The 27340-nt window shown below is 40.8% G+C and overlaps 1 protein-coding gene across 5 annotated transcripts in view; it reads right to left on the bottom strand.

Annotated features, from left to right (window-relative positions):
- Window positions 1-27340, bottom strand: part of SATB2 (SATB homeobox 2) — a 140147-nt gene that overhangs the window by 95683 nt on the left and 17124 nt on the right. For all 5 annotated transcript variants that reach the window (XM_061456601.1, XM_061456607.1, XM_061456593.1 and 2 more), the window contains one exon: window positions 14449-14625. In XM_061456601.1, the coding sequence (XP_061312585.1) occupies window positions 14449-14625 (177 nt within the window). The remainder of the gene's footprint in view (window positions 1-14448; window positions 14626-27340) is intronic.

Genomic DNA, 27340 nt, shown 5'->3' with positions numbered 1-27340 from the left:
ACATCAGTAAGACATTAAAGAGAACATGTCATTCCAAGGAAATATTTAATCTTCTATTTTTGCAAGTTCATATTGCTGTGCTGCCGATAGTAGGAATGGGACAACAAGATAATAGTACTGAAATCCTCTTTTTTCTGGGAAGAATTAGAAAACATATGAACTGTCCCATAATATTCAGTGGTTTGCTGAGCATGACTATGGTCCAGCCGCATGCCATAGTGTATATATAGCCTTACAAGTTTATAACATACTGAGGTTTCTGCTTAATTTAAATCTCCTACTGAATTCTAGTATCTAGTTCTCTCGTTTCCCCATCTCCACACATCCCCCACCTGCACTCAGTGCCAAAGGCTCAGAAATAACCAAAGGGCCACAGGAGGCCCCAAGCGTGTTTGAAACCAACACAGAGGATGACACAGTCACGTGCCTGCACATCCGCAAAGTATGTGCTTCAAAGAGCAAAGCTGTATCCCAAAGTTACCCACTCGCTTCTTTTTGTTCCCAGCAAATTAAAATGCTTGGATTCTTTCTATTCCACATTCTCATGCCAAAGATGGGATCGTGCTCACAAGCTTCTGATGGAATCTTCTAAGATTTTATTTTTTATCTGTATAAATTGAATTTTTAAAGAGAAGCTGAAGCTCCCCTCATCGAGAAGTATGGGAAAGAGAATGTCAAGAATTAACAACAGTATGTATTCTACTCCCACACAGGGTTAATTTTTTTTCTGGATAGCATGCAGATTTCTGTCCCACCCATCAGATGAGCTGCTATACTCCTATTAGCATTCTGGCACCTCCTTCTGTACAAACGTAGCCCTTTTTCTATAAGGCATGTTATATAAAAGACAGTCCAGCAAGCACAGAAAGGAATTTTTTTCTTGCTTCCAGATTTAAACTCATCACTCCTTGCATCAGACAGCATTTTCTTCCTCCTAAATACTACATCACTCAACTAGCTGGATGTAAAAAGACATTCAGGAGGTGTATGAGTTCAAGGGAAACCAGGACCAGCCTTCCTCTGTAGAAACACTGCCACAAGGCCTGGCCAATGGGCCAACAATCCATGCCAAAATTAGGACACATTCCATCTTCCTTCCTGTTAACTGCACCTCTGGGGAAAAACTGCAGGTTTTATAAAAGACAAATGCTATGTTGATATAAGAAGTTGTTTTATAATAAACCAATTACATTTTGTACCTAACAATGTGGACTAGGGGATTCACAGTTACTACAAGATATGCATGCTACAGTTACATTGCTTCATATGCAAATTTAGATAGACATCTTGCCATACAGAACACAGGACAGTTTTAATAGTCCTAAATACAGTTCAATTAACAGCAGCTTGTATCCATACCCACTGCCTGGATATATGGCCAGATAAAATCTAGACAAAATGCTAAGCGCTCAAAGGAAACAAAGTGCACACTGTCTGTTAACTGGAGTTAGCACTGCCATCACGTAATCCTTGGTGAAAACAGGAATTCTGATTTCTTTTTTAATGTATTGCGATCTGTTAAAAGTCATTCCGTTTAAACAGCATTGCACAATTTCCAGACAACTGAATCTGTGAAAAAAGCCTTATGGCTCTGTGTCAGGTCTTTCCACATTATTATGGTGCAAAGGCTACATAAATTTATCTCCTTCTAATTCTGGATTTTTTAAAATATCAAGACACTGGGGTTTTTTTTCCATCTGCAGCTAAGACTTCTCCGTCTCCCTCGAATTTACATGCAAAGCCAGAGTTTATGTCAAGAAACATGGATGAAGAGAAGGATGCAGAAGCCTTGAAGATGTTTGACAGCAATTTTGTTCTGTAACACCTCCTCTTTCCACAGAATCCATGTGGTGACCATAGGGCACCACAGTGCCTCATCAGTACTAAAGCTGTACCTACAACTCCATCTCAACCTCACTTCAACAAGAGGAAAGAGTCTGACAGGTACTATTTACACTACAAAAAAAATCACTGCTTTCCCTCACAGAGACATAACATTACTATTACAAACACCACTTGCTCCCTTGGCTGTCTCCCTTCTTTTCTGCTTTCTCCCTCCCCACTTTCCTGTCCAGACACACTCAAAACTGTAAAGCAAAAAAGTCCTTGCAAAATGAAATTTTACTAGATAGCTACAGAAAGGTAAGGGGGGAAAAAGAATCATGTTTTTATGGTAAATGAAAATACTCCTTAACATTGTTATTGAAATCACTTTGGATTATTAGGCCTAAATGTTTTTACTACTGCAATCCACACTTCACCAAAAATGCTGCAGTTTTAATCTCACGTCACTCAAACCAGACCATGGAAGCTGTCCAAGTATTACATTTCTGTCCTACTTGCCTTTATAAGGTGCCATACTACCCTTTTGGGCTCCCTTCTAGAAAAAAAGAATCATAAATGCATACATACATCGAGATTCAGACAATCTGGCATCCATCTTTTAGTATCTGAGAAAAACAATCAGCTTAACAGAAGCAGCTTTGTACAGTAAACTTCGTAACAAAAGTACTTCTGGATATATAAATAAAATAACATCTCTATTATACAATACCAAACTAATCCTTGTGATAAATTTATTAATTAAACCCTCAAAAGGTCACCAGAATATTATTTCATTCTTTTATGGACAATCTACTTGCACTAAATATTATAATAGGGTTTAATCTAATCTGGTTAGATAGACATTGGGTAACATTTGAACAGTCTTGACACCAACACTGACACAGTTTAGTAAAAAACGGTAAATTTACTATAAGCCATTTTAAATTTTCAATGACAGAATAAAACCCATGCAGAGCAGTTACAAAAAACAAATCTTTAATAATTGCTAGTCTCTGATGAATTCTGCCATAGTCATAATGTTCAATTCTGAAAGTAATGTATCAGTTTATACTGGTAAATACTCAGTTGTTGACAAAGAACACCTACCGGTTATGCTTTAGGGGCAGCAAGAGGGATTTCTTCAAGGTTCCTCCAGAAGTCACCACAAGGGAACTGCAGCACTATGGCATCCTCTGTGGTTATGTGGCACTAACGGGGCTACAGCCGGACCTACATTTCCTTTACATCAGGGAAATGGCCATCTCCAGTACAGTGCCATATACATTGATCATACTTCCCCACTAAAATCCAGATTTGCACTCCTTCACCGGCATGCTCTAATCTAGACTGGGGCATCTCTCACCTAGCTGGAAACTACCATTTTACATACAGCAAGTCACCTTTTAAAAGAACACTTTTGAAATCAACAGGTCTTTCCCCTGTGAACAGCAAAGTTCTATGTTTGATCCACGAGGCAGATCTCGCTACTTCTATGAATGCATATAAAACATATTTCCTTTGCAACAGATTTATCCCATTCTGCATAGGGGGTTATTTTATGGGCGGGGCTGTTTTTTGTTGATTTGGGTTTCTTCGTTTCATGGCAACTAGCTGTAAAACACCTTAAGATGCATTGCTAGTATGACTGCTCAACAAAGAGCACTTTGCATCTTATTGTAAAATATTCAGACACTCAACCCAAACAAATGGTGTCTGTAATAAAAATACTGCCATGCATGTTCATTTGTACTAGAACAAATCAGTTTTATTTGTTCATTTTGTGTTTTAGTGTCATAGGTCTCTTAGAAAAGATAATTTATAATTCCTTATGCAATTAGATATGAAATTAAGTCATCTTACTCTGCATAAGAATTTATAATAAAGAGACCAGGTTCAACCAGTTCCACTGAAAATATTTTGATAGCATCAAAAAAAAGAAAAAAGACAGCATAAAAATCTTTAGTGTTTTAACAAATTAACACATGCCTTTTGGGTAAAGTACTGTACATGCTGTTAATCTTTTAATTAGGTTCTCAATTTCACATACACATTTATGGTAGGGGGGATTTTCAGTGATCAGAAAAATGCAAATGCATGGTGTTACTATGCTCTTTTTGCAGAGATAGCAGAGAAAAAATATAGTATGTGTATCCCTCTACTTAAAAGCTCCACAATAGAATATTAATAAACCTTTGTGAACATTACCAAAGAAATACCGTTCTTCATTCTTGTAAGCAAACAAACACAGTTTTTAAATTGAGGGGGAAAAACAGACTTGTTCTCCAAGCTCAAGCCACAGAAAAAGAAACTTTTATGTTCGTAATGCATGTAGTTTTTAGACCCATCATCAACATTTTAAAATGTGTAATTGATGCTATCTATATAAATGGATACATAAACAGTGACGTGTGAAACACATTCTACGGTAGCATTTCACAAAACGCCAATTTCCTCGTGCTGACTGCCGCACAATTCTGCCTAAACATCTCCTTCCAGGATCTTGAAAAGATTTAGTATTATCTATAGCTCATTATTTGATACATTCTTTTCCTCGAGCATTTGGTCCATCCTCAGTTTCAACACAAGATAAACACTTTTCCCCCCACGGACTATTTCACAGATTCTATAGCTGGTGCCGAAAAAAAAAAGCCTACTCAGAAAGGCAGACAAATTGCCATCAGTTAACGATCCCTATGCCAAGGGACATTTTTAGCATGGAGTTGTCACTGTGAAAGTAGGAACTATCTACTAGCTATCCCACATAATGATTTTTGTTAGAAAAAGGAAGAAGGCCAAAATGTGGCTAAGCAGCAAATATATTACAAAAACAAAGTATGAAAGCAATTTAGCTAAGAATCCTGACTGGCACACGCATTCTCCTCCTAGCCTGCTTGTTTGAATTTAACTCTTTATTAGGAACTGTGGAAACAGCTAGGTGAAGTCAAAGATGCTGCACATACAAAACCAGCGAATAAAATGGAATACAATACAGACCCCAGATCCCAGGATTACTATAGCTCTATTGCTTAATAGATAGCTGCTTCATCCTAGAAGCATTATTTTTCTGTTGGAATAAAGCTGAAACCATAAATACCCCAACCTCATCTAACTTGATGCAACGCCTTTCTTATAATCACATCGTCTACATAAACCAAAGGTATTCGTTGGTGAAAGGGAAGAGTACAAGTAATTCTCCATAAGCCCTGCACCAGTACAGAGAGGTAAAGACACTCATCCTGAATAATGAAGTAGTTCAGTGGACAGGAGGAGGACCTACACGCCTGCTTCTCCCAGTCACAGCTTGAATTCGAACCATCATCAGTACTCTCTGAGTGGGTTCCCAGTAAGCTGGACAGTAGGCAAAAGGAGGTCAACAGCATCGTTTTTTGCTCGTCTTTTTCCATTATGTTAATATAGACATTTAACCTGCTGCAGACCCCCAATGGCAAACAAGGCAGGAAGGCAGACTGCCCTTGTAAAATTCAACTGGTACAAAAAGATGCAAACATCAAATACATTTGCTGATTGACAACAAGTGTATTTGATGTTACTTTATATTCCAGTAAGGGCCAGGAGGATTAAAGCCAGGTCCCTTCTACAATGCTCACACCCAGTGGTGAGAAACCCTCCGAACTGACCCTTTGCCAGAAAGATCTTTCCTATAGAGACACAGAATAGGGGTCAGCATGTTTGCACTCTCTTTTTAAACTAGGGAACATTTTCTGTTTAGCCCTTTACATTTTCTCCCCTTACTTCGTCTGGTTTTCAGTCTCAAACCAAACTGGTTTCTATGATTAGCTTGTCAATATGGTTGAAGGGGACTGCAGAGTACTGTGTTATACCGTAAGTTTGCAAGGGACCCCGTAGCCAGCACAATTGCTCTCCACCCGTTCAAACCAATTCCCCTTCACATGTGCAGTGAGATCCAGACTAGGGCAGAGATGACAATAAGAGTTCAGACAGACCAGCCAGCAGAAAGAGCTCTGCTTTCTCCCCAGCAGCATACCCATCATAAATGCTGCATAGGGGAACCTATGCTCAAGGCGAACCAGAGACCCTAAAAGTTGAGATGTGCAGCTGAGATAAGCAGAAACCAATCCGGTAGATGTACCCTGCCTCTGCTAGTTTAAAGAAAGAAGCAGCTGAAGGTGGGCTCAGCTCTGTGCCCCTGTTGGGAAGGCAGATGGAGCAAGGCAACATGCAGCTGGAGTGAGAAGCATTCCCTCATGCCATAGGATTAAAATGCTGCTTCCCTTATCTAGATCAGGATCAAGGTGGGGGCAAAAAAAGCCTCAGCAGACAAAAATGTCGAAAAAAGAAAAAAAAAAAGGAGGGGCAAAAAAAGCTACCTTAGCACATTAACCAGCACCAGGCTTTGCTCTCCTCATACAACTGAATGTTCAAATACTTAGCTTGTTTGCTAACAGGCTGCGAGCTGTATCTCATTTTCTTTCTCTGGACAGGGGAAGACCTAGTCTAATCTGATTTATTCCCATTTTTAAATACAGCACTGTTTCATGATCAGATTTTATTTTAAATTAAAATTAATAAAGACCATTTCCCAATTTTCCTCAGAAATACCAGTGGTTCATGGGCTTGTGGGCTTAGCTGAGAGGTTGGGAAGGGGGCCAAGAAAAATTGGAATTTATTATATGCTCGTCTAAGTTTTTAATTGAGTGCACACAGGCCTTTTGGAGTGAACCTGATTTTTATTTTACCCCAAACTACTATAAGGGTTGCTGTGACACAAAAAAGACTGTGGCTCAATTTCCCCAGAATTTCTTCATTGGTTTATAAAGCTGGCAGAATATGTGAAAATCTCTCCTTGAAGAACACAAGTCTTGAAGAAACTTCTGTCCTGCAGTACTATCTTTCTGCACATGGCCTGCAATGTAAAGTGAATGGAAAGCACTAAAGAATACAGTCCTCATCAAACAGAAGCACCGATTTGCTGTTATAGCCTTAGCAGTTTTTCTCAGAAACAAAGGGGAGAGATAAGAAGAAAAGGTTTAATGATTTCTACCCATAGCACAGCTGGAGTTTGATCCATGGAACAAATGCCACATACACCACTGCAACAAGAAGCCACCTCCAAAGCATGATGCGTTTCAAAGTACTTGGCCTCAAGCTCCCACCACAGGTACGTGGAGTCTCACAGACACAGAGGGAAAGAAGAAAGGGTGTTTCACTGGGACAGCCAAGGCCCATGCTGCTCTCTCCTTTCACCCCTGCCTCCGCTCCTGCTTGCCAGTGGTGCTGTGCTCAATCACAAACCACAAACAAGATGGAAAGCGGCTGTCAGAAGTACTGAGCTGTTCAGGCCTACCTTTAGTTACCCTCCTTTAAGCTCTTCAAACACTAATAAATTACCCATTTACTTATACAACCCAGATGTTTGCCATCTAGAAAAATAGATTATTATTTGTAGAAGGTTTTGTTCCATCACAAGAATCCTGTAAATAATATATTGGGATCAGAAAGCCAACATCACATGGCAGCTTTTACACACAGGAGCATGGCGGGGTCGCAGGGAAGGAGAGGAAAGAGAGACACTTCCTGACCACTGGTTAGATGTTAAGAACTTTCACAGTGACCTTATCAAAAACTCAAGTATTCACTAGAGTTCATGCTGTTGGGATAATGAGGTTACTTAAAATAACACTACAAATGGAGAATGAGGCTGACAAGCAACCTGAAAGGTTCCCACATATATACTACACTGTGATATAAATTTATATTTGTATGTGTGTATATGCATAAAATACACGTGCACATTTATACTCTATATTAAGCTGTATTATATGTGTTTATATATAAAACAAAGTAAAACATAAAATACAGTCCATTTTACATATATTACATCCTAACATTACTTTGTATGTCATGTTTTTCCACAAAAAAAAAAGAAAAAAAAAAAAAACACTACTCTTAATAAACCCTACAAATACAAACAGCCTCAAAGTCTACCTCTCCTTTCATTTTTTACATAAGATTTCTTTAGAGTTCCAAGCAACATTTAAAGAGAACACTGGGGCTCCGACTGAAATGGGATGAGATGCCGATCCTTTAACAACAGTGTCTTTCAAACCCTGTGTGCATTATGCACTGAAATGCCTATCAAAAAGAAGGCAAAAAAATGAAAACAAAGAAGGAAGAGGTTTTCAATATTCTCATTAAATTCTGAGTTTCTGTCATGGTTCCTGTAATTGAGTTTCACTTACAGTTGTCATGAAGTTTTGTAGGGTAGACAACATAATGATTTGATGGTAAATGTCTGTATATATAGGCAGGGAAATACATATTTGAGAAGTACTCAGACCACTTTCTCAAACATCAGGGAGAAAGACAAAGACTACAACTCAAGCAATGTACAGTTCAAGAAGGAGGAGCTTTTACAAGGAAAACTTTGATCCGGATGGCTGAATATTGCTGCAAGAAATCCAGTCTTGGCAATCCCAGACAAGTTGTCATGAAATTGCAAGATGTCCATTTAAGTCATACCCCTCACACATATTACTGCTAAATGGGTCTTTTACTGGAGACCCGTAACTGGAGGCAAGAAAAAAAAAAGTTACCCATTAAAAGTGTCCCAAGTAGAAGCAAAGGGGGCAAAGGGGATTACTAAGGTAAAGGAGCTGTTAATTATAGATGGAATAAGACCAAACTGCTGAAAACTGAACCAAAGAGGGCTGGGTTGCTTGCTTTCAATTGTTTTAAGACCCAATGGTTTAGGATGGTGAGGATACTCTGTAGCAAAAGAGTTTGAGCTGAGAGAAATGGAGCAACTCTACACAGACTGACAACTCTGTTAGGTGAGACCACTGTGCTATCTCTACAAACAAGAAAGTAGCAAGCAAACAGTAACAGAGCCAGGAAATGACCCAACATTCAGTCTGCTGATCGCTGCATTTTCTTGTTATTTATGTCATTGTATCACTAGTGTCTCGTATAATGCTGACTAGAAGGTCTTTGATCACATGAACAGGGAGCCATGTCTATGACATGCAGATGACGCTAAACTTGGCAGAGGAGACAGAAGATCCCAGATTATAGCACCCTTGTAATTTATTGCACATTGTTCACAGGAGAAGCCTGATCCCAGCTTTCCTCTCATTTTTTCCATACTGCTACCTTGCACAAGTGTTAAAAATAGCATATCTGGTCTTTCCAGCTGCAGCAACCCTAGCTGCATACATCAAGCAGTTTAGCAGAGTTTCACCACACTTTTACTGTACTTTTCTAGATACAGAAATATAAAACCAGCTTGTACATGTTCAGTACAGCCCCCAGCTGGTATGTTCTGCCTTTACCTGACATTCAATTGGAAGCTATTGTGGTCCTGGAGACAGCACAGATGGGAGTATTTCACAGGATCTTTCCGTACTAATCATCTGCTTAGGTCCTTCCAATTGCCCCAGAGCCCTACCCTCCTAGACCAGTTTAGGCAAATCCTCATCGGTATTTACACCCTTCAAGTATTTGTCCACATGGTTATAATCCTGTAAGTGGCAAGATGCTCACACTGCTCTCACAGAGGCTACCCAGAGTGAAGGAGCCCAGCATTCAGGCTGCCACATTCTCACACATAGCAGTCTGAGGTTTGGGCTGATTTGCTAAACGTCACCATATCAAACAAAAAATGCCTTTGCTTTGAAATACTACTTAAATACAAGCCACAAGTGCAAGAGGCCTCCAATTAACAGCAGAGACCAGGGCTGAGCTCACCTATTTAGACACCCTTGAGGGAAATGAACACACTTGCAGTCTGGGTTCCTTCCTGCCCTAGCCACGTGCACTATGGACCCAGAGGAGAGCCCTTACATGTCTGTGTCTTGGTTTCCTTGCTACACAGTCAGGAGAGCCACCTTTCACTCTTGCTGTGGCTCCCTGCAAGGACAGCTCCACTTGGTGCTCCAGAGCACAGCGCTCTGCAGAAACACCAAAGCCAAGTCAAGCCTGTCTTACAACTTCCCATGGCTGCAAGCAACATTAGAGCCCCACAGGCAAGGCTGCTAGAGAAGGGCAGCTGGTCCTGAGATACAGCTCTAAAGGCATGCCATTAGGGCAGGGGTACCCCATCAGCTCCTCTGGCCAGGCACTGACTGGCAGCAACAAAGTTCTCCTCTTCCTCACTACAGTCATGCAAGGCTGATGGCCAATGCTGTCTGATCTCAGCTCACTAAATCCCAATCACCACTGAGCATCACTCTCCTCTGTGCCCAGCTACTGCAACTCCACACGGCAAGGCAACATACTTAAACCTTTTCTGTTTCTTATTCTTGTCTCACACCTTCCCCACTGATCACTGCCAGCCTCTCCTTCCAGCCCTCCACTCTGACCGGCCACCCCCAGCTTTCAGTACACAGCACGAGAAGAAACCCAACAGCGTGATGAGAGGCCTCCAAGGCATTAATGCAAGGCACTGCCTCCTGCAATGGCTCTGCTCCTGGCAATACATTGCTCAAGAATTAGGGGGCTTGGCAATCTCTACAGTGACAGGAATGGGAAAGATCTACTGTTTCTTTTGCTCTGTGTTAACTTCTCTCCACTATTTTCTCACCCCTCCTTCTGCTCCACTTGGCATCTCAGCACCATTTCACTCTTGTGTACACCCCTTTTCTTGTGTGGCCACACACAGCAAGTGATCCAAGCAACCACTTGGACTGCCCAGACACAGCAGTCAAGGCAGTCACTCTTTGACTCCAGTGCCCTGCCAACACACCTAGCAGAAGCACCTGGGAGGAGAAGGCCCATTCAGCTTTGCAAGCTTTTGCAGATAATGTACACCAGTTCTGTGTATATGCTTACAACAGCTCACAAAGAACCGGTCAAAAGGAAAAAAAAAAACACATATATACATATATCCACAAGAAATCACACTATTTTTCATATAGATTTTAAGAAAGTAGAGCTTGCTAAAACCAAACTAGCACTGCTCTTCCTCCACCCTGCAAGGAGGAGGGAATCGGCTTTCACAGCAGGTCCCAAACCTGCAGGACTGCACACAGGTACTCTAGATTGCAGCTACTGTCATACTACTCTAGTCCCAGCACTCAGCACTACGTACTGTATGTAGCCCCTACTAGTCCCCTTCTCTTGCATAGCCCAGTTAGAATATCCCACCCACAAAAAAATAAAATAACATGAAATTGCATCAGGGCATGTAAATTTTATTAAACTACTCACAGAACAGGTGCCCCTTTAAAGCATGACTCTCTTCCTCTCCGGAAGGCACATGCAGCAGGTTCCCTAGTGTCAGGTGTAGACTCAAGTGATGAAAGAAAAATACATAAATGTTTATTAAACCTTTGTTGCCATTCACACCACCAACTTTCACACCCCAGTGCCAAGCTGTTAACGGATTCCCATGCTGTTCCAGAAGACTTTTCACAGCTCCTGTCAGAAAAGGGAAGTTTCACGAGGGCAGCACTCGCTGGAAAAGTCTCTGCTCTTGCCACCATCAACAAAAAATGTTCACAACCAGCTGTTTGTGCAGTAAGTGTGTCCTGCCCAAACTGTGTGGGAATAAAGAGCTTCTTCCAGCGAGGCATGGACTTTCACTTATACATCCTGATACATGTTTGACTCAAGATTGTTTATGCTGAGATTCCTCTCAATTCACCTAATGAATAGGACTAAAAATTAGCCGTGATAAGCCAAGTGACCATCGGTTGGTCTGTGAGGCTTCAGGCCAGGTGCCAGCTGTGTGTGCAGGCTGCAGCTCATACGCTCACACAACAGCATCACCTCCTTGGAGAGCTCTGCTGCTGCTCAGGCAGGCAGTCCCACAGCACTGCCCCTTGGGGCGCACACACCCCTCAGGGATGCAACGCAGCACCCACCCCTCTGTGCCACATCTCCTTTCTGGCACCCAGGCTCTGCTGTATTGCTGTACCGCTGGCAAGTGTGAGGCAGGGCCCCGCAGCGAGGCGTGCACCACCTGCTCGAGCCTCAGCAGGGCTGTAGAAGTGCCATGGCGAACTGCAGTGAAGGCGGTGTGAAATTGCACAGCAATTCTCTCTGCTGCCAGAACTCCCCTTTTTCCCCACAACTAGCTCTTTTATCTGCCACTGGAGACCCTGTTCTAAAAGGAATAGGCAAAGGCAAGATGTTTCCCACAAGATGAACATTGCTACTCCTCTCAGTACTCCAAAACAAGAGGGGGGCGAAGTGAAACACTTTCTCAGCTCAAAAGGTGACAATTATTACATGCTACATTACAGCTTAGACGGCTTTTACAATACAAAAGCTTTGACAAGCTCATATTTACTTTGTCCCTGAAGCACATGGGGACACCTACTCATGTCAGTGTTTTGCACAGCATGTTGTTCAAAGGTTTATCATTTTGAAAAATGCACCTGAGGATCTTCAGCTTCTCATGCAGATCCTATAATTCAGCTGATCATAAAGCATGAAGAAGAACTAAGTGACTGTTTATCAATGTACATTGCTAAATGAAATTAACCCAAGCACTAGAACAGAAGCAGGCTGTTCCTATAGCCAGAATGAATACAGCAAGTAGCTTTATTTTTCTTCTCCAAAGATCAGAAAATTGTGCTCCTAAATAAATTCTTATAGCAACAATTTAGCAGCATGCTTCTGTCAACCTCAGCTGACATATTATAGCCCAATATTATGTAAGTTTTCTCATTTATCTAAACAATCTGAGAGATCTGTCAGCTCCCTCTCTCTGCCTGTACCTCATCTCTCAGCTTGCAGACAGCTAGTGCAACATACTACCCAGCTTCACATATTAAAATCAGTGTGACCCTCATTATTTGTCTAGGATGCATAGAAGACTTTGAAGAGCTGATCCTTCAGTGTGAAGGTAAACTAAACTGACCAAGTAAGAGATTTGTTAGCTGACAGATCTTTAAGGCACTTTCTGTTGTTTCTAAATATTATTCCATCTGATGCTTTCTAGTGAAAGGTAATTGCTGCCTTAAAAACAAAAATGCCAAAGTCTTTTCTTTAAAGACTAATTACAACAATTCAAGATTCAACTTTTATTTTCTAGATGAGTTATTCGAGTGACACATCAAGTGACAGATGAGTATCTGAACCTGCTCATTGTCAAAGCCTGTAGTTCAAAAACACAGTGCCCCTTTCCTCCCCGAATGGTCACTAATTTCCTTTGTGAGTCAATCTGTTTCTCCTCCTTGCTATTCTCACAACAGAGAGATGCTGCAAAAGCAAGGTTCCCCCAGGTGAGAAGTTCAGCCAGTGTGGATCACTGCACTGAATGGCATGCCTCCTTGGAGCAGGTTTCTTGCAAAGCCCATTCCCCTTTGTAAGTGCCAAGAATCAAATCTTAGCCACCTAATGCAGCATGTTCCACACGTTAGTTCGCAACACATTGAGCAACTGTGTTAACTGAGATGGATAGTGCTGTCAAACCGGAGGCTGGCTCACCAGGATGGAAACAGTGGGATATGATGACCTTTTACATTCAGAAGAAAAGTGTCCCTAAAATGACACGAAACATTTCATATTAAAAACCAAAACAACTACCTTCTTGCAGAGCTTTTACTATCCTGTTGTGCAAATAAACACGTGTGTGAGCTCTGCCTATGTAAAGAACCCGAGCCTCTCTCTCAGAGCAGAGGCTGACAGAGGAAATGAATCATTATCACCCTGCTTGGAAAGAAGTTTGTACAAGGAGCCTGTGCTATTAACCACTGCCTGGAACTCCTGGATTCAACATCACTGCTGCTCCCTCTGTTTGCACGTTCAAATGCCTAGCTATACAAAATAACTAAAACCAATACATAAAATCCAAACCCCCAGGCAAAGCTTCTGTTACACTACTCTAAATGCACACTGGTTTTACTGGTGACATAGAGATGAAACTGAAACTTACAGGCTTCTCATCCAAAAGAATAAGAACTGAAATAACCTGTTTAGTATAAAAGCCTCTTGAAATGCAAAGTTCATTCTGGGAAGACTTTTCCTAACCCACCACCTGCTGCCTATCTCCTTCAAGATTAGAATTTTAGGTTTGTTTTTTTCAAGCTGGTATTTTGGGTTGAGAGAGGAAAGTTTTGTTTATTTTAAGATTTCACTGCTACTGGAGATTCATCTCTAAGTGGAAGAGAATATAGAGCTTCACAAAAGGCTTTGCAGCAATATAGTAGGTAAGTGAAAACAGAGAAATCTGCCTGTACTTTTTAGCACTACAGCTACTGGCCATAAAGAGAGCATGTGTATATATATATATATAACCGTTATATACAACATATAATTTAAAAAATGAAAGACTACAATATGTTGTTCAAAATGGCCCTGATACAAAGAGAAATACTAGATACTATCTAGCTGTACACCTAGAGATTCTATCTAGCTCTTCTGTGCTGACTTCCTCAAAGCAGCAACCTGCCTCATACAAGTGCGTCATGAATATCATCACCACATTTCACACTTCAGCAAGATCCAGCTAATGCTTTCTAGGCAGGCCAACAAGGTAGGGCTGCTTGTACACCTAGTTTAAGATTAAGCAATCAACACAACTGATATAACCACTTCCAAGATTTGCCACCAATTTTCTTGCCTACTCCTTACATTGAATAACCTCAGATGCCATCTTCTGCCAGTGCAGAGAAGGGGGAAAAGAACTTTATTGAATACCTTGTGCCTGAGCTGCAGAACTGTGGGAATACCCCAGAGCCAGGAGCGCTGTCTCCACCAGCTGGCTAAAGAGCACATCTTTGCGAACCAGAACGAACTCAGCATGTTCTTCTCGATTATCGTATTCAAGAGAGGCGTCCGACTGTTCCACCACACAAAAGACTGGAATCATCAAACCTAGATGGGGGGGGGGGGGGGGAAAGCAAGCAGAGCATCAGTAAGAGAAGAACAACAAGTGTGTCATACATCTCTGGTTAGAGTTGTAAATTAAAACACCTCCTAGAAGGCTCATCTTAAGTGGAAATCTGCCTTTTTTTTCCCTGTGGGATAGCTTTTGCTTTCTTTCCAAGGGAAATACTGAAGTCTCATCACTTGACTCATTTAAAAACCACACTAAAAGCTCCAGAAAATACAATTCAGGAACAGAATCACAGTCAGCATGAGGACAAACAAGATTTCCTAATAAGACCTTTTCAACATTGCAGGAGTTTTCTACAGTTCCTTGAACACCCCTGTTCTTTCAGGTCAGAGCTCCACATTCGGCTGTAATGAAAACCTGACACACAAATGCCACTTCTGCTTCTCTCCCCACAGTCAATGTATGGAGAGTCAGCAGAGGCTACTCCCATATGCAGTTCTTAGCTGAGATATACTTATTTGCACACTTTCAGACCATGGCCAGTCTTCTAACTGTGCAAGGAAAACATCCTTGCATTGATTTCACTGAAAATTATTATCTTGTGCTGGCAGCTATTGGTCACTCTGCAGACCCAGAGAGGCAAGGGGCTGTTCTCCCACTGCATGCATGAAGAGAGTGAAAACAGCTCTCTTCGAAAGAGGATCTAGGATGAGGAGGAACCACAGAAGTGGAAAACTCGGGGTGGTCTGGATTCAATTTTGTTCTGTTTCATTGTAAATTTACTTTTATGGTTACAGGATCAAGTCATCTATGGCAGTAAGTCATGGGGCATGAACTTACAGGGATACAATACCACAGACAGTAGAGAAACAAGCCAATTTACAGGAACTGCCCTACAGTACTTGAACTGCATGCACAGAGGGAAGATGGAGCAGACAGAAAGCCTACAGAACTGCATGGCCCTTTTCATCACTTGCTACAGGCCAGGCTGTAAACATGGGATGGCAAAGGAAAAACCATTACCACCATTCACAGAAATTTATTTATTTATTATATACCATTTGGTAGCCCCCAGATAAACTGGGAAATACTGGGGCAAATCTCAGCCTAAAGCAGCTCTCCAAATGTGCTAAGGCTCATAATACTGCCAGACAGTTCACCTCTAATCTCTGTTCTTCAGCATGAAATATAACCATTTCCAGTAGATAACAACTATGAAAAGTAACTGAGCATATTTATGAAAGGCCAGACACTAATCACTGCATTCCTGGACCACGCACTTCTTTAAGGGAAAAAGAGAAGAAAGCCACTTTCCAGTTCTCCTTCCATACACTCAAACGTCTTTGACATCATCTACTATCAGTACCTTCAGTATCTACAACAGTCATATATCCCTTCGGAGGGGTCACCCTGATATAGATACAGTCACACCAGTAACAAATGCTGCGGGACTTAAATCCTCTTTGTCTGGAATTTGCAGAGACCAGATTTACCTTAAAATATATTTTAGATACACGATTCTCACTTAGTGACCTTTCGGGCATGGATCAGCTACCAATCTGACATTCTATCTGGAGGCCAGCAGCAGAAGCTACAAGCAACAATATCCAGCTGATGTGTTTCAGTTCTTGGCTTTAAAACACACCCTGAAGTAATGTGTAAGTAGGTTATGGCATCACATTGATGCTTCTCCCTCCCTCATCACTGCTTGATTCTGGGTTAAACATGCAAGTTCAAGCAGCCAAATTTTAACACACGGTGTTAAAAAAAACTAAAATCTTAGTGAAAAAAACTCTCTTGGTGCTTTCCTGAAAAGACAGTGCGAGGCTGAGCCTGCTCCTCAGGAATCAGCGACAAAACGTCTATTCCTAGCAAAGGTTAAAAAATAAAGGCTCTTTGTTCGTAAATCATTTAACTAGTGTAAATGAAATTTAACCTCCATAAGCAACACATGTCCCCTCCTGCTGAACTTAAGCCCATCATAGCACTTCTGATGGGGCTATTAATATCCTAACAAAAGAGCCACATACCTGGCCAGCTGCCGAGGCTGTGATATGGGTTCTGTAAACTACAACTTGGCAAGATAGAAAAAGTAGGTGAATACAAACTGATGAGAGGGATTCCACAGCAATTTTTATCCTCCTGCTGGATGCTTTCCCTGTCATACAACAGTCTTTCCACCTTTTGAGCACAGAATTTGCACCTATTCTCCACATTTGTTATTTACTGTCCCATTACATACATGATCTCAAATGCTAGAACTGATGCTGTACATGACATCACTTCATGGATGGCACGAAGGACCCACAGGACTCTTGTCCATGATGATTCTCCCGCCCCTTCCTGCGGCTCGTGCTTGCAGAGACCCTGCTACAGAAAAAGCTTTTGCAAAAACATCTCTGAACTCAGTGAACCAGAGTAACTGATGATAAGCTGCTATGAGTATCTTAAAAACAGAGAGCAAAGGGCAGGTTACCACATCTGCCATTGCTAACCCAATCTGCTGCCTCTCTATAGCACCTGGAATTTTAGTACCAATGCTATTTTAACAAAAAACAAAAGTAACCTGACTTATTTCCAAGTAAGTCTCACTCCAAGGAAGTTCCACCTGCTTTGCCCTCTCTTTCACATTGGAGAGTTAAGCTATAATGTCTCTAGTAGATTTATTGCCTCAAACTTCCCTGTTTCCTGGTATTAGCTGAAAATAAATTAACATACTTCCAGTACATTGGAATCTGAAGTAAAAAGCATCTGCAGCCAAAAGCCAACATACTCCTTTCACACTGAAATACACCATGTCTTATTCCTAGATGCATATATTACACCTCCAGCTCACTACAGGGCCCTTACAGAAGAGCAATGCAAGTTAGTCACTGTTCATTGTCATTTCATTGAAGAACTCAGAGCAATATTCAGAGAGCAGGAGACCAAGCATCCATTATGAAGTCTTGCATGCAGTGCTACAGCAATGCAAGGCAACCTTACTCATAAATCCTGACTCTTCTCAGCTCTTTCCCTAATGCCCAATCAGCCAGAGCTACTATCATCATCCCTCTCCCATGCTTAGGCACAAAAAAGGCTCGGGTCCCTTCTGCACTGAGCTTCCGTGCATTTGCCCTCTCAGCTTTAGAGAGATGATGCAGTGAATGATGCTCATGGTAGATGACATACAGCACTGATTTTCACACATGGAGAAAATGAGGGGTAATCTGAGGGCTAAAAAGGAAACAATTTGTTTCCCTAAAGGATGAACACAATACTGGAATGCATACAAGACATTCACAATGATCACGAATTATACAAAAGACTTTTTCTCCTTGATGTTAATTCACTTAACTGACTTACAAGCAGCTCTTTCATGCTTCTCACAGAGCTTCGACCCCATAGAGATAGCATCTGCATAAAATGTTAGGGGAGCATAAACCAAGATCTACATTAAGGCATTTATAAGGACATTCATAAGCATCAAGAATTCCTTCTTGATGGAAGAGAAGAGGAAAAAACTGTCCCCACTACTCCCCAGAAGAACAGAATGGTTAGTAATAACTGGTACTTTGTATAACATACATTACAAATCAGGGATTGAATTTAAACTCTGCTGTTGCTTTCATGGAACAACAGAGAAGACTTGCTAAACACAGCTGCATTTTTTGCTGAGACTCTTCTAAGGGGCAAAGAAATTGAGAAGAAATTAAGTATGTGTCACAGACCTATCTCCAAATGCACATTTTTAACTCCCTGTCCATTTCAAGCTATAGTTTAATTTCACCAGGGAGCAATCCATCCGTAATAAATGAAGGAAAGAGAATCAGCCATTTCATTCAAGAAGTGAAAACTCTGCTGCATACAACATTACATTTTTACACCACCCCCACCCCCCCCAGAAAAAAAACAAACACCTTGAAGCCAGTTAAAAGTATTATTAAAATGCAGACACTCAGCTCCCTGGAAAACATTTTCAGTTGTAAAATTTCTAAGTAAAAGTTGTAAATTTCCAATGACCAACTAGAAGGACAAGAGAGAGTAGATATCAAGAAGTCCTGCACTGTTTCTTTTGTTCATTTGCAAATGATACTTTGTGCAGTGCATGCTTTAAAGCAAGTAATAAAGGTGATATGATCAACACTGAACTTCTACACGTTGTCTACTTCCCATAACCACCACAGAGTTGGTACCTAAAGCAAAAAAAGAAAAGGATACAGAAAGCTGAGGAGGATGTTAAACTATTTCAGCCACCTACCTCTCCAGCCATTAAACAGGGAGCAACGCTTGCGTGTCCTAATAAGTACAAGATAAAGATCAACCAATAAGAAGAGGCACAGTAAAATTTTGTGTCTTTTTAGATTAAAATCTGTTTCCATCAGCACAAGTTTTAAGCCCTGTCTAGGTGTTATTTAATTTAATCTAATTTGAACAATTTCCAAACATCAGCTTGATTAATTTCAACAGCATGGTGTTATGGAAAGATTTACTGTACAGGGGTTGTCTAGCAGGGAATTAATAAAGAAGCCAGTTCTTAGCCCTGAGTAACATGAGGTTTTCCCACATTTCTAGTGGGAATACTTCACAGCACAAGCATGTTTTCTTCTGGGAGTGAAACCCACCAAAATTATTAAAAACCGAGATCAAATGGTGGTGTCAAACCCAAAGGAAATCATTCTACAGTGGAGAGATTTTTATCAAATGAAGAAAGTGGAAAATAAAGTTTTTGTTGTTGCTGTTGTGCTTTGGGTTTTTAGGTTTTGTTGGTGGTTGTTGTGGGTTTTTTTTTTTAAACAGAACACAAGACACACATGCAGAGAAATCTCCCTCACAGACAATGCACATTTCTATGGATGGGAGCTCAAAAAGAAGGATATTTCTTTGAAAATTTATAAACTGCTGAAAATCCTTTATTATTCTATGCAGAAAACATTTCCCCCAGCAGAAACTGTAACGTGGGTTATTCTCTAAGCTTGTCTTTCCAACAAGGCGTGGGGTTGAGGGAGAAAGAAATAAATCTAGGTAACAGCAAGAACAGAATCTACAAAGGTTTATTCCCAATCACACCTTTAAACATCGAATTACAGCAATTTCAGCTGGACTTCTAAGATGAGACTCTTACCCTGCAACTGAGACTGGGAAGCTCAATTAGCAAACCACAGGTTGTCCAGAAATTATCTAGATAAAGATTCCACACATTTAAAAATAAAGCATGCTTCCACAACTGGCAATAACCACAGGAAGCAATCAAACTACAAACATTTCCTAAACTAAATCTGCTTCTGCTTTTTTCTTTAGGCAAGAGCCCTCTGCCCAGCAAAGGCAGCAAAGGGAAAGCAGCCCTGCTATTTATTTCTCTTTGCACTGCAAAGGAGCTGACCTTACATATACCAATTTGGTATTAACTCTCTTTCTCACTCTCTTAAACAAATTTGGAAAATGAACCTGAACTGAGAAAGCTGTTTTAAATGGCAGAAATCTGCATCCATGTGGCAGAGGAGAGGTTTACTGGTTCTCCTCCTCACATCGTGCAGCTCTAATTGTAAAGGCAGAAGACAATTCAGTTTGACATCTTTCAGTTATCTGAAAATACCTGAATTTCTGCACCAAAGATAGCCATCCTACATCCCAGAGCAATGTAAATCTGTAATTTCTATTCTGAAAAACTTAACACCACCGCCCAGAAATAAAATAGAAAACCAGGTGAAGCTTCAAAGCTTCAGTGTACCACTTCTTCAATACAGCGTAAACTGCAAATCCCGACGCGATCCGGAATGAAAACCTAGTGCGTATGCTAATAAACAGGAGGTTTCTATTTAAGACTCAACTAGCTGAAAAAAACCTAGACTCACAGGATCATTGCAGTTGGAAAAGTCCTTTAAGATCACAGATAATGCGAGAAGATAAATTCATAATGAGGAAAGATCAACTGCATTCCAAAATTTGCTTGGGGTTTTTTTCTAAGACGAAGGACACCAAATAGTATTTGAAAAAACAGGTTTTTGCTCTTATCTCAACACCACTTTGATTTAAACCAAAGTGCGGCTGTAACTGGTGACGAGTGAGATCTTCTCCCAAAAACCCTGAAGAGCCCAGCTGAGGGATGCAGATACAGGATATGCAATGCCATGCTGAACAGGCACAACCATGCCATTTCCACAGTGCCACGCAGACTATTCCCACTCAAGAAGGATCAGGCTTGAAGCAGATCCCAGGTTCAATCCATACCACTGCAATTCAGTGATGAGGTGGAAGAGACAGAGCTCACATATTCCAGCAAAGGGCTAGTCATGTCCATTAAGGCTCACTTTCAAGCTACTCCATAAATTATAAATATAATTAAATCGGACAGAATATAAGCTGTCGGCACTTAACTTATTTACAATAAATGCTTGGTTTGGGTAAATGGGCTGTATTTCAGCCTTTTATATATTGAGCACCAGCTTACAACAGTCTCATTATGAGGCTGAGAATTCTTTCCCTGTAAATCTTTTTTAATGGGGACTGCAGGAATGACTTTGCAGTTGTTTGTCACTAACCACTCGGAACCACGTGAAGAAAGCTGCGCGTGCACACTGACAGGGGCCAGCGGGAAATCTCTATGTCAAATACATGACACTGTATCAGGATCTTTGCAACCACACAATCCTATGCAAAACAAAAGCATCAAGGACCTCATTACAGCAAAAGGTTTTCTTTAAAAACAAGGACCTTACTTCCTGCTAATCCTCTGCTCTCCCGTGTGCTCTATACAAAACGTGAGATATCTCATTTTGCATATAACCAGTAATGCAATGCTCTTAAACTCCCACTCTTCATGGGTTTATAAGCCCGTTGCAAATAATTTGTTCCAGGATGTAATTTGGTAAAGAAGAGCTCGGTCCACAGATGATTTTAATACAATGTTTGCCAAAGAAACAAAATCAGCTTAAATAACATTGTAGAATTTTCTTCTTAGGAGGGCCAGAGGAAGTAAAACTAAGGACAATATCTTTCTCCTCCTCCTCAGTTATTTTTTCTGGCTTTGCATATTCAATAAATCTGGAGGCAGGAAATGCATTTCTACATATTATATTTTAGCCAATGGTGAACACAAACCACAAGATATTATTTACATCCTTCTTCAGCTTCCAGTCCTTTCTGTGGCTTCAGTTTCCAAACCATCGCAACTATCCCAGATCTCAGGAAATCTTATAAAGAAGTCACTAACATCTCTGCAGATGTCCCCTGCTTCTGACAGCTTAACTAGCCAAGGAATCGTTCTCCTAGCTGAAATAACAGCTTTACTGTTTAACACAAAATATTCCAGGCCACTATTCCACCACAGAAACATATTATGAAACTCGTAACTTGATTTGATAATACTTGAGTTTCTCAAGAAAAACAGTATAAAAGAAAAGCCACATTCAGAGCATGTGCTGAGACAAATGAGAAATGGGAAACTGAGAGGGGATACGGAGTATTTACCTCTAGCACAGCCTCTCCGGCTGTGTGCCTGGGACAGAAGTGTTACTACTCATGGGAGATAAGGCCTTTTGTTAGTCAAAGTGGATCAGCTGCTTCTGGTAACTACCCTCCTTTGCTAAACTAGTTGCACTAACTCAATCCAAACTTCGAATCTGAACCCAATGCTGAGGCACTTTGTGTCACCCGGTGAACCCAGGGACAGCCACACACATGGTAGCCAACAGGGAGAAGCAATTAAACAGGAGAATAAACCGCTTTCAGCTCTCCACCTAAATGAGTGAGAAGCGAGAGCAATGGTAACCTCAAAATAGGGCTCTAAGGAAGCCTGAGTCAGAAGGCAGCACAAACAGCTGTCTGCTGCTCTAGCAGAAAGCTCAGGTTCCCCTGCCAGCCCCCCCAGACTTGCAGCATTGCCCCTGGCGATACAAGCACCATGCCCTCAGCCAGAACCATGTGTGGGCTTCCCAATTCACAGAACCCAATCATGGAATCATGAAGGTTGGACAGGACATGCAAGATCACTGAGCCCAAGCATTCATGGCAAAAGGCAATGGTGAAGACACGATGGCTACATTTTTCCTAAGCAAAACATCTCAGTTGTTTCAACTTGTTTCCCAGTTAAAAAAGAAGACAAAATACCCCACAGCAGTACTTTACATTATGAACTAATGGAAAATACACTAATTTCACTCAAAACCAGTGAGGGAAACACTTTTAAATTAAACTGGTGGGTTTTTAAAAAATCATCTTAAGACATTAATTTCCTATAAGTTTTAGGCTTTGGTTTCTGTAACTTAAAAACAAGTTTAGGGTTCGGGAGGGGTTTTTAGGTTGGGGGACTGCTTTGTGCTGTTCTTAACTACGTAACAAAACTCGCCTAAGGGGCTAAGACTCTCTAAGCCAAGTTCCACCCAGAATTAATTTTAATGACCAACATTTTTAAACCTGAAAACTGGAACCACTAATAAGCCCTTAACTTTGGTGGTGCTAGCAGATCCACCATGTTATGTAATTTTTAAAGCAAAAAAAAAAAAACAAACATCTTCTAGCAAAACCATTTTAATGAAGGTTCTATTAACCAGTCTCCTGGTACTGGGATAAGTCCCCTGGAATGTAACAGAAGAGCTTTTGTAGCTGGTTTGAGGTTTTATTTCTGGAGCAGAGCTGCGTACCACACTCGGGCCTGTTTTGGGATCTCCACTGGGACCCACCAGCAAGCTCTTTTCTTCTTTATGTCCATTCCTCTGTGAATCACCCCCCTGGCAAGAAAAAGAAGAAATCATATCACCCCTCCTTTATGTCACCAGATAGAGTTGATGGAGAGTCTAATGGAGCTACTTCAAGCCTAATGGCAGGCTCCAGCTGTAAGACAAGCTGAACGCAACTGTAACCATTGTAATCGTTGCTGCTTTCCCTCATGTCTTTTAAATACTGGCAGCATTAGAAAACCTCATTTCTAAGTGACAACATCAATAGATACGGCAGAACTGGTTACGGGCAAAAGTTACAAGTATGCACACAATAGTACAAGCCACATTAAACTCTGTCTCAGAATAAATGTCATCAAACTCAATGATTACTGATGGAGCTCTTCATCCTGCTATGCTTTCAGCTACTGCTATGGCAACATCATTACTAGATGGTATTCTTCTGGTGTAAGGAGACCACAGAAATCTTCATCAGATCATCAGTGGTAAAATAAATGGAGGAGTGAACCACAACCAAGAAAGAGCAAAAGCCACTGTGTGACTTGGTTCACTAGAAAGCATCTAACTTCTCCCTCTGTCTCCCTTTTCACCAGTCAATATGCAGAGCATCTTCAGACAGCCTGCACGCGTGGCCTATTACGGGACAAGAACTGGCATCTGGGGCTTGGCCTTTTCTTAGGATTTCCATCTTCCACACCCCACACCCCTGCAGAGAGAGAGCAAGTTCTGAGTGGCATTCTCTCGTGCTCTTTCTTTTTCAAAGACAGAAGATCAAAAGCTGTGAGGGAAACACTCCTCATTTTCACACAGACAAGATCACACATTTGACAACTATCCATCTGAACATCATTCTTTTAGGAATATTCACCTTTGATCAGGCAGCAGGTCACATTAGCCTAACAGCTTTTAATAACTACCACATCTTTATCGAACAAGTCAAGAGGTCAAAGAACAAAGAAAGAGTTAACAGGTACGTCCTCTTTCTCAGGTATGCACAGTACACTTACTTTGTTCAGGCACTTAACAATATTTTAGGGAGAGAGTGGGAACGACCTACCTACAGGCTGACCTACTGTGTTTAGACCCACTTGTTGAAAAGTCAGCATTCCGTGCTTTTGGGGTTCAACAGGCTGAATTGCTACATTACATACACAGAGCTACCCTAGAGAATCAGATACTTCTGCTAGTGCAAATGCATGTGCTTCCTGAGAGGTGTTAGCCAAAGAAAGCAGATTACATCTGCTCTCCAAAGGCTGAACTGGCTCCCGGTACACTTTCGGATGCCATTCCAAATGTTGATTTATAAAACTGCATGGTACACGACAAGAACCAAGGCTACCGTAGAGAGGATCAATCTCGCCCAACGTATGGTATGGCAGAAAGGACACTTCTGCTTACAGCTCTAGGACTTCGGCTTCGAGGAAAATGGAGAGTCAGCTTCCCTCAGCTTTGGGCCCTCAACTACAGTCGGGTCCTTTCTCAAGGAAGAGTGCCACCCAGCATGGAGCCTTTCCCTTTATAGGATTTAATCAGTAGACCAAGATGGTGAGGCAGCTGAAGAGTCACAGAAGAGTCAGTCCCCAGGCAGTGCTGGCTTAAGAGACCGGGTACTCTTACTGGCATAGACATCCACAGATTTTGAGGCAAAAGTCATGGGAAAAAAAAAACATAAACCATAACGTAGCACACCTTGTTATTCTGAAGGAGAAAGAAGTCATTCTTACTACTTTCTACCTATCCACGGCATTCTCTGAGCTCACCTATTTGGCAAGTCAAGTTTGACACCATGATCATATCAATATAATCGGGGAGGTTCAAACCAACGACAGCAACATTATACTCATTATTACGCCAAACTCAGACACTCAGATGATGCCTAACTTGAGTGTTACTGTCAAGCAGCACCACTTCTTACTACATACTTGCTCACAGGAGCCCATACAAAGTCTACCATCCAGACTTCAAGCTTGAACAACAAACTCTGCTTAAAAAAAAATAAAAAATTCAAAACTAAAATAAAAAAGCCCACACTTCTGTTACTCTGCATTTTCTCCAAGCCTAAAAATTGGTAGAGTGTATGACAGGTCCACCTCATTTTTCTTAATGATGCTTTTATTATTCTTTCACTCAATTAAAACAGAAATGGATATTGCATCTTCTGACTGTATAATTGTTATTGTAATCTGTTTTCGATCACTGCTTGGGAAATGGGTCCAAAACAACATAAACTATCCACAGCCTCTGAATACGAGTCATTTTCTTTTACTATGATACTTAAAGAGACATCTATCATGTTGCTCTGCTAGCATGTTTGTATTATGGCAAAAAAGTTATCTGTAAGTTGGGAAGAGACATTATGAAAATCACCTTTTACTCCAAAGTATTGTATAACTCATAATTTATAACTACATTTTTTAATAACCACTCAAAATAATAAGGCTGGAAACTGTGCACATCTAGTTTTAATATATAAATAATGGAAATGCATATAAACCAAAATATGCTCAAAATATGAATTTATATGACTCTCAAAAAATAGTCTGGTTATAGTTCTGAAAATGACACGCTTCATTTCCAATATATGCCTGTCAACTAAATTTATGACAAAACATTTTCTGTGAGTTTAGATTACCAGGATGGTAAATACTTCTATGTGAGTCTCCTCACTTAGCTGAAGTTTCCCTCCAAATGCAGACAAAGTCAGCAACTTACAGAAAGTGAAGTATCGGCGATACGCAAGTAAAGACAGACTAATCCGTCCGCTTCTCAGCATTACCCAAGTAGAACAGAATGCCTGAGAGAAAGTAACCTTGTGGCTGTATGCAGTGCTACGAATCGTGGGGTTTCATACAAGAAACTCCCCTCACAACATTTCTTGCCAGATTTAGTACTTTTGAAAAGACTTGCTGTCAATAGAGTGCCTTTTCATCTCAGCGTGTGTCTTCAGGGAACAAATAAGGAGGGAGCGTATTTAAGTACAAGACATTTCTACTGCACTCTGAAAATGCAGCGGGAGTACGGTTATCTCAGGAGATGCTGCAGCTTCATATAAAATATAGTCTGACAGGTTATTTTTATTAATCTCATTCTGAGCTGTTTTACCTTGCTGACATTGCTACTAACAAGGTACAGTTGTGCTCGGACTGTTTAATATTGCATGTCCATCTAATACAAGAACATCACTTAGAGCGAAATGACTGACAATTTTTACTATTAGGTAATTTTCTATTTATAAAACAAGTCATGTGCTTAAACTCTATCTAGAGCTACCTGCCTATTTTCCTCGAGTTCTTTCTGTTCCCTTCATACAGCATCTACAAATAATGACAATCTCCTTTTCCTAACATCGCTGCATGTAACATCAGTAATCATTCAGCGCTCGCCAGGAAATTTAAAATACATCTTGAGTTCAGACATGAGATCTCTGCCCAGCTTACAGTATTACCAATGCAGGGCTCTCGCTTCATCTTTTAAAGCAATTCTGTAAATTGTTTGTGCAGCCTTATACCAAGTGGAAATGCCTTCTGGAAGGAGACTTTACTAAGTCCTTAAATATTAGCAACATCAATGTTCACATCTTTAACAATCAGAGTAAGAATTATACTGAAAATAAACCCAAACAAAACAAAACAAAACCCACCAACTTCCAAACATTGCTTCTAAGGGTTCCACAATGTTAGCAGCCTTAAATTGCTAATGGACAAAAGCTGACATCTCGGTCTGCTTATAAATCTTCAGGGGACACCAGCAAAGTTAGTACAGGTATTTAGAAAGGAAAACCAACTTAAAATACTAGTTCATGGGTTTTTTCAAAGTTCTCGAAAAAGAAGGAAATAAAATTGGATATATGAAACAAAATATTCTCCCTTTACTAGTACGTGGATGAGTACAAATGAAGACAGGGACAAAGCACACACAACAGCTGCAGTACGTGCTTTGGTACAAAGCATAGGAACTAAAAAAAAAAAAGAAATTCCTAAGTACAGAACTGGGATAATATGGACAACATGACCTGCTGGCTGAGAACATAGCATGCATTAAAGCAGTCAGCACTTGTGAATGGCCACCAGAAGCCCAGCTAGATGTGCTAACAATT

Source organism: Pezoporus flaviventris, unplaced genomic scaffold (assembly GCF_033815535.1).
Source record: "Pezoporus flaviventris isolate CSIRO_AGI_PZ_B2104156 unplaced genomic scaffold, CSIRO_AGI_Pfla_v1 ptg000001l, whole genome shotgun sequence".
NCBI classification, from domain to species: domain Eukaryota; kingdom Metazoa; phylum Chordata; class Aves; order Psittaciformes; family Psittacidae; genus Pezoporus; species Pezoporus flaviventris.
The sequence above is the reverse complement of the archived record's forward strand: the minus strand, read 5'-3'. Positions and strand labels throughout refer to the sequence as shown.